The sequence below is a fragment of the Cyclospora cayetanensis genome, unplaced genomic scaffold (genome assembly GCF_002999335.1).
Source record: "Cyclospora cayetanensis isolate NF1_C8 unplaced genomic scaffold, CcayRef3 CcayRef3_contig_93, whole genome shotgun sequence".
Classification (NCBI taxonomy): Eukaryota; Apicomplexa; class Conoidasida; order Eucoccidiorida; family Eimeriidae; genus Cyclospora; species Cyclospora cayetanensis.
The window spans coordinates 43,138-51,391 of record NW_020312767.1 but is presented as its reverse complement, the minus strand read 5'-3'; the positions used below and the strand labels follow the sequence as shown (position 1 = coordinate 51,391).

General features: G+C 48.7%; 1 protein-coding gene across 1 annotated transcript; it reads right to left on the bottom strand.

The window, feature by feature from the left end:
• Nucleotides 1-4,451, bottom strand: LOC34619342 (hypoxanthine-guanine-xanthine phosphoribosyltransferase). The gene is made up of 6 exons (XM_026336114.1): nt 4,355-4,451; nt 1,477-1,625; nt 1,247-1,359; nt 922-1,006; nt 427-584; nt 1-154 (listed from the first exon to the last, which is right to left on the bottom strand). Exons 1-6 carry the CDS (start codon nt 4,449-4,451, stop codon nt 1-3), a joined length of 756 nt encoding a protein of 251 aa, XP_026191899.1.
• Between the last annotated feature and the right edge of the window lie 3,803 nt (nt 4,452-8,254).

Sequence of the window (8,254 nt, the reverse complement as noted above, 5' to 3'; positions counted from 1 at the left end):
TTATACTGCCAGCGCCTTCTTTGCATCCTCGCTCAGAACACAGACGTGGGGCCCCTCCCTGAACAGTCCGTTGTAATCAATCCCATATCCTACAAGCCACTCCCTCGGGCCAGAGAACCCCACAAAGTCCACCGAGGGCAATTGGCCTTCGCTTCTGTGGATGAGCACAGCACAGGACACCTTCCCTTCACCATTTCGTAGTGCTGACGGGGGGGGAAGGAAGGCACCACGCACCCTACCGAGCATGAAAGACATGGGGCAGCCAACTGCTCCTGCATACGAGAGCGTACAATGGAGCCAAGTGGCATGGAGCGCGAAGACGCTCCTACAACATCTGCAAGAGCCGTCCTGTCGACAATAGGCACGAGTCCCATATTTCTCTTTTCGTATTAGCCCATGAACAGCAAGAGCTGAAACGCTGCATACCTTATTTGCACGAGGCATGCAGTGTGCACACTCTTTGGCTGCATGCCCGCTAACCAATCGGAGACGTATCTTAGGGTGTTGCCTGTCTCCACGACGTCGTCAACTACTAACACGTTCTTCCCTTTGAGGCATGACAGGTCCTCCGCAAGGAACTTGACCTGTGGGAGCAGCGAGAGGGACGGAGCAGATTGGTGCTGTGTGCCACTGTCATATCCACGTACGCATATACCTATAGAATACATACATAAGCTGCTCTTCACCTCGAAAGGAAATGCACTTGACGTAGCCCAATAAGATGATTGACGCCGTACTCTCCCCACCGCAGCAATTCACCAAAAGTCGGATACAAATCAGTCAACGGATTAAGAAAACAATGTGGCGCCGAATCCATCAGAGAATGCGTCGATAGTGAGCCGTTAAGGCGGAAGAGAAGACAGACACAGGCTCAGGGACAGCAAAGATAGGCAGAAGGGAAGAGGTAAAAGAATAACTGACCTCCCCAGTTGCGCTGGCATTCCTGTAGGTGCTCATATGTATGAAGTGCTGGTAGAGCTGAACGCCCTTCGCCTCTCCCAAGGCGCTAAGCGCAGCAGAGTGACCGCACAGAGGCGATTCCACAATGTTAGCGCCTTTTGCTTTGCTGATTTCGCTTTCTGTGTGACCGCGCATTGCTGCCCAAGGGGCACTAGATGCAATTGCTGCACTACACGAAGTGCAATGAAGAGCATGGCTCTGTTGAAGGAAAATAGCCGAGGCCGGGCGCAGGAGGGGAAATAAAGCGAATGAAGGCCAGAAGAAGCGGCACAGAGAGGTAGCTTACGTTTGTTGCCTGATTATGGAAACGCTCAGGTCACCAAAGAAGGTATGGGCCCCTTTGAGGATGCATACCATATGCAGCTCGCCCTCTTTGAAATGTTTTCGAATATCATGCGCCTAGATACGGGCAAGCAACAAAATAAATACAAGTTACAGCAGCTGTGCTGAATAAATCCTTGCAGACTGGCAAAAATGGCGCAGGGTGCAGGGGCAGTATACGGCAGGGTGTTCTACCAGTTTATCGACTCGGTCCGCAACGACGCCTCCTGGGACTAGAACACCCTTCACGTAGGGTGCGCAGTTATCCGGTATTACAATATCTTCTGCAGTGTACAAATGGCCATCTGGAATATGAATGGGGGCACTGCTGGCCTTCTTTGTCTCTCTGCGGAGAAAGGCACAAGAAAAAGGCAAATCCGCTGTGGGACCAGGAATTTATCAAACCAGACAGCCAGAAACTGTATTGCACTACGTGTTAAGGGGTATTGCTTTTGATTCGGCCACAGGTACTCTGCTGGGCGGATTTCGGGAAGCGTGGCGTGGAAGTTTACGTGGCCATCTTTTGAGGGCGGGGCAGGTGGCTCTATGGAAAGCACGGTATCGGTTCCTCTCGATAAAAATGAGACAACGAACAAATGGAAATTGATATTAGAGATACGTATATGGCAAAACCATCATACCACGAGCACGAAGATGCACCGAGATTGGGACTAGGCCTCCACCCACTGCATAATCATTTGCACCATCCGTCGGCGGCTGGTGCCTAAAAGGGAAGCTAACCGTTGAAATAGAGTAAGAGGGGATGATGAAGCACACCATATTTTGCAGCAGAATCGGTTGGGTTATGGCCGAACCAAGGTATTGTGATGATTAGCGCCCCTTGCTTTGCACCTCTGCCTGGAGCAGGAAGCCGAAAAGGAGAGGAGAATTTTTAGTTATCCACTATTCAGAGGCTGCATTGCCTTAAATGCACTACGAATCCAAGGGGAAGGTCTCAAGGAGTGCACGAATCCCTCGACAAAACATGACACTAGGCTACGCAGGATAAGCCGTCTTCCGGGGATAGAAGCCGCAGACATATTTGTGATGATCATGCAGGAAAAGACCGACAACAAGTGCTCCTTTGAGCAGAATCCGGTTTTCTGTTCCCCGGAACAAGTGGAGGCAAGTGAAGAAGAGTAGGTAAAGGGTCTCATAGTGCACACCGATATGACCCCACAAAAAGGATTGCTTGGATCTGGTGATGCCCTGTCAAATTATGTCTTCATGGAAGCTCTACGCCGAAGCTTCGGTCAGCTTTAAGCCACACAACAGATCATTGATGTATTTTGGCTCCCAACACTGTGCGCTATAACATTTTTGCGAGACTCCACGAGGCGTTATGTGTGCGCACAGCTCGTAGCCACTTTCTGCTACCTCAGTTATATAGAATGAAGAATTAATAAAGAATGGGCAAGTCGGTTTGGGCTGTTCGTATGTAATATTTATCACGGAGTAGCGTCATTTGAGTGCGCAATTACTTGTTTGCCTCTTCGAGCTCGGTGCACACATTCGCGTGCACTAGCCAGCCACTCTCTAAATCCATCCTGTTGAGGGCGGCAATTGACCTCAGATAGCAAAGTTCAGACCCGCATCGAAGAGGGGCTTCTCATTGCAGACAAGGGATGCGAAAGAGCAATGAATACACGAGTGTACTCCTTAATTTTATAGCAAACTCAATACGATAAACAAATCCAACCCTTGCATTAGTACAGTTGTTTAAAGCATAGAGTCACAACTAATGTAGGGAGTTCATTAGACGCTCTCCGTCTGTCCGTGTTACTCAGGGAAGTTTGCAAGTGGGTTGGTCAAAATATAGGCGGTCTCTGATGGAATGCCATAATGGACTAACGAACTTCAGAACCCTATCCATCATGATGCTCCTGGGGATCCGTGAAGTTTCCAAACATAAATAATGAATAAATTAAGCGCATTGCTGATCATTAAGAGTCCTGTAGCAAGGGATGAAATGGGCATATTTGCTGAGTTTGTCGACAACGATGTAGATGATACCCTGACCCGTGACCTCGTGTGGTCCAACAACAGAGTCCATAGTTAGATCAATCCAGATCCCTTCAAGGACCGAATGGCTTAACAAAAGGCTGGAATTAAAAGAATTGCATTGGATCTACTGGCCTTAATCTGGGCATGAACAAAGCACAGTCCTCTGCTTCGGGACGCATCTAAGGCCACCAAAAAACCGTGAGAGCTTTTTCACTGCAGTGCGTATCCTAGCATGGCCCGAAAATGAGAGAGCGTAAGTTTTTTGGAGATTAGCACTGGGGAGTCAAGTCGGAATGTACGTTTAACGAGTCCTTGCTTTGCTTTAAACCACATGAGGACACCGTCAATATGGTAATGCTTCACCCTTGTGCCATTCTGCATGTTGGTAGCAGAAGCGGACGTACGAGTATTAAAAGCATGATGCACACACAGTTTTGACAGACATCATGAATCGTCACAGACAAGAAATTCGAGCTGCACTATAATGAATGACTATGGGGTAGCGAGACTGCTTAGGCAACCAGAGTGGAAGAGCCCTATATACACTTCACTTGACTGTGCTTCAAGAGATGCTGAAGCCAGTGAGCAACCTTAGGGCTCTTAAAGTTCTGGAAAAGCTATGTTAGGTACAGCAACACTGGTGATCCGTTTAAATAGTAATTTGAAGCTCATTTAAATAGTGCGGGCATTTTAAATGGCCCATTACGCAGCACCGCAGCACCGAGTTCCTTTTCCTACAGTGGAAATCTGATGGTCATTTTAGTGAAGGGATCGGAAGACTAAGAAATAATTTGATATTTTAGAGAGGTAGTACTCATTTGGAAGACAAGAGCACTCACCGTTCCTGCACTAGCATCAATTGTTAGGAAGAGACGGCATTATTCTTCGGGCAGCGCAAGTACCGGAGCAGTTGCTGTGCCGTCAATAGGCACCCTTGCCACCTTCCTGGCCTCTTCTTTCCAGGGTTCCGACCACGCTTTCTTAAGTGAACCAGTCAAAGGAGTAGCGATCCAATCAAACCTAGGATTCAAATATCAGTAGTAAGATGCAGGTACATAGAACTCCTTACTCTCCTTTAGGGCACGTACGGGCAAAGGCCATGCCCTGTTTGCTGCAATTTGTGCTGGTGCTGGGTCAATTCTTGCAGCCAAATCCAAGCTTCCCATATGAGTAATCGTTCGTATGATAAGAAAACACTTGCATGCCTATGCATATAGCCGCTTGTCGCGCAACAGCTGAAGCGCACGCCGTATGTGGTTTACATGCACTCGAAATTTCGGCTGAAGATTCAGGCGCCGTCCATCTAGAGAGCCATCCAGCCCTCCTTCATAGACGCATGATTTTTTCCATTACCTTGCCGTAGCACATCAGCTGGGGCAATAACAAATTCAAACTAGATAGGCGTATATTTAAGCTTGGAGTGCGGGTGTCGAGCGCCGTTGGGTGCCTGGCATCTGGATGACTGTGCTATTGTACGCCGGCTTCTGGGGGGGCTATATGTTGGTTCAGGTGTGCATTCGTGTAGTTTGTCAAGTAGGTAGCTAAAACCAAGGTACTAAAGTTTCCGCTTGTCCATTATCTTGTTCAGATGCCTAAATTTAACTCATATGTGCCCGCTTTTTGCCGGGTTGTGCTCCAAGGTGCTTATCGATTCCTGCGGCTTGCCCTTTTCCAGAAAATCATCGACATGCCGCTCAATTTCTTCTTCGTTTAGCTTGGGCAGCCAATACCTTAAGCCATAGCTTGGAGGCTGACACACGAAATTGCACCATACGGTGCACCGGATGGCCAGTAGGTCGAGAGCCTGCTAGCAGCTCGTCATTATTAAGCACATCCACGAATCCCCTCTTTGTCCTGACTTATTCCTGATGCTCCTCAGCAAAATGTTTAATCGAATTTACTAACAAAAACGAGCTTGTTGGAAAAACATGAAGACGGGATACATGCACAGGACCAAATTTTCTCATTGCTCTGCCAAGCCGCTCACACGAAGTGTCTGCCTCATTTACCGCGTGTACCATAAAGGAAATGAGCGTAGTTGAAGAGTCTAAGATTCGCTCCTGTCTAGTGCATCCTGGGTCACTAACCTCCACCGCGCGCAGCTATGGCCGCATGTGCACCTTTCACTGGATTTCCTATCGCATTCTTTTGACCACGTCGTGGTGCATGGGTCCAACATGGAAGTCAAATATCCTGCTAACAGGACCCGTTTTCAATTCGGAGTTGCTTCTAATTGTATTGAGCCTGCCAATCTGCGCGTTCTGACGCCAGTCAGCAAGCATGAGACCAAGGGACTGCGCTGAGTATTGAACGGAAAGCTTGCTCCTACGGCGCCTTCTCGGATATCAGATCAGCTCTACATCAAGGGCGAAGCTACGGCAGCAGTTCTTGATGTTTAACGCCAGCTTGCATCGGCACAAAACGCTCTCTGGGGAAGTCCCTACTAGGGGCTCCATCCTTCAATGCACCGCAGCCTACTAATTTCTGTTTCCCGGGTGCACCTTGTCCGCTCTCCAAGGAGCATGTATCCGGTGTTCCAAGTGGTCCACCGCTCAAGTTCTTTGGCCTTTTGGCATTCACTTGCAGTTTCGTACTATTCGGCTCCAATCCTCACGATAGAAGCAGATGCTCTGCTGGGCGGCTCTCTGGGGTAGCTTAGGAGAGCGGGTTCCGTATGGTTTTCTTACCTCCTTCACCTCAGACTATAGACGGAAGCCGTTTTACACAGCCCCGAGGACCATAGATTTATATCTTGATCTGGCTCATCCTTTTCAACTGAAGAAAGAGGAGCTGCGCTTAGTTACCCATATAACCCCAAGTAGTCCATCTTCTGTGGAAGTCTCACCGGTCGTTTAACTAATCGCTCGGTCACTGCCCATCATTCCACCTGTTGTAACACTTAGGGCAGACCTGAGACAAACCACTTATTGAACAGCTCTTCGGCTACGTTGTGGATTTTTCGAATCAAAGTCTTATGTTTGTTCAAGTCTTGATGGAATTCTTCGCTCACGCTTTATCAGTCCCTTTGGAGCTTGCTGAAGAGCTGATCTCGGCATAAAACGACGAGTCCCCGCTTTTGTGAAGGCTTGAGCTGTAGTAATCCCTGCAGGCAGACAAGAGTTTACATGCATGCGTCCACCTTTTAATGTGCCTCTTCTTTAAGAAACATACCGCAAGGGGATTTCGTTTCTCCTCATCTATGGGGCATACAGGAAGATATTCCAGCACGTTTGAGGTCTTAAAAAAACTTGCCCATTCTCGAGGTCGCCGTGCTAATCTGGTACGCACAATCTCGTCGGTGCATCCATAGACAATTGTGCGAATGCAAAATCTTGGATGTCCACCACTTATGGATCCCCGGCTTTTCCATCAGCTTGCAAGCCGGCCTCTGGTACCTCAAGACGCTTTGGACCACCATTAGCTTCCCTTGTCGGATGGTCTTTTTCCAAACTATTGGCAAAGACTATTAGACTATTGAGATATGGAATATTTTTCTCAAAGCAAGACAACTGTGGTAGAGAACTAAAATATCCCACTGCGTCCACGGCCAGTGGGTGAGCGGGGAAATGCTACACTGAACTATGCGATGCGGCCAATTGTAGTCTTGCCTCTAAGATGTGCGTTCAGGAAACTTGATTGCAGCTCAAAACAAGTTCAACCAAAGCTCCACGTGTGCCGTTCAAAAGCGCTCTCGCCCCCCCTTATTCGCAGCCCTCAGCGATGGGAAATCAAGGGAAAGTGGCAGCTAGGGTGTAAGCGCCTGCACCCTCAAAACACTCCAAGCATTAACAGCCGGTTTCACATAACCCCCCAGAGCATGGGAGCACACCAATACGTCTTTGTTATCGAGCTGGCAGCACAGTCATTTGCACTGAACAAGATAAAAGCAAGCTCATCAAAAAATGATTTTTTTATGGATACTCAGTTGAATAGGGCCAGCATAGCAGAGAGTGTTCCCATGTAGCATATTTCGCAATAGAGTGCCTTTGGAACCCCGCTACACCACCACTTGCGAGGGTTTCGAGTTGTCTTTCCGCGGCTAAAAGGGTCTACCTTGGGGGACGTGAAAGTAGGGCGTCGCACTTCTGAAGTCTCGCTGTGGGTCAGTGAATTCATGTTACAGTTTCAGTGGGCTTTCTTCAACTGCCTGGGATTGCTCCACACACGGAGACGAGAGCAGCGGAACATGGGGTAGGCATACACGTGGGATATTGCGCTCCCCCGAGAGGCGCTGCTTTCAGGGGCTCACCTCGGATGTTTTCTACGAGCAGGCAGCACCATTTGGAGCACTTTACCGAGTGGAACCGCCTACTCGGAGCATATGTGGATAAATTATACTCTGGGAGAATGTGGGTTATTCCATTCAAGCAACCTACTACTACATATGCTATCATCCTGCACACCCAAAAAAATAATTTCGAAGCCCCTGGACGACTGGAAACTGGTCCAGTGCGGCTAATTATGAGAACTCGTGTGGCCCCCTACGACTATGTAGCCCCCGAACGGCAAATTTTCCAGGCGTTCAGTACGTGGACTTCTAAAGAAGTGCCATCTGACTTGACTCAGAAGCTGTAAACCAGCAATACCCCTTATCTATCTACTGGGTGGAAAGCTAAGCCAATCACGCAAATGAGAATGCCTGGATCTGAGCATAAGCCCATGAATCATCGCCGCTTCCCCTGGTGGGGCATGACACGCGGGTGTGTTGCTGTGTCTATAAACCTTGAGAGGAACTGCGAAATGCACCGTGCTGCAGCAGGGTGCAGTGAAACGACAGTGGCACGGAAATCTCAGCATTCCCCACGCCGAATGGCAGGCAGGCCATGGCATCCATGCGCTGCTGCTCTACCTAGGACTTCAGTTGCCTAGGGTAGCCTCTCTTTTCATGAAACCGCCGATGTATGTTCACGGGGTGGGGTTTATTTGTTGTGTTTTCGCTACCCAGCAAAGGATTTCTAGAGCTCGGCTT

Coding starts and splice junctions, on each gene's coding strand:
- LOC34619342 (XM_026336114.1), bottom strand. CDS start 4,451: ATGGGAAGCTTGGATTTGGCTGCAAGAATTGACCCAGCACCAGCACAA. Junction 1,007..1,246: donor TCCATAATCAGGCAACAAAC/GTAAGCTACCTC, acceptor TGCTGCGCTTAG/CGCCTTGGGAGAGGCGAAGG. Junction 155..426: donor GCATGCCTCGTGCAAATAAG/GTATGCAGCGTT, acceptor GCTCATCCACAG/AAGCGAAGGCCAATTGCCCT.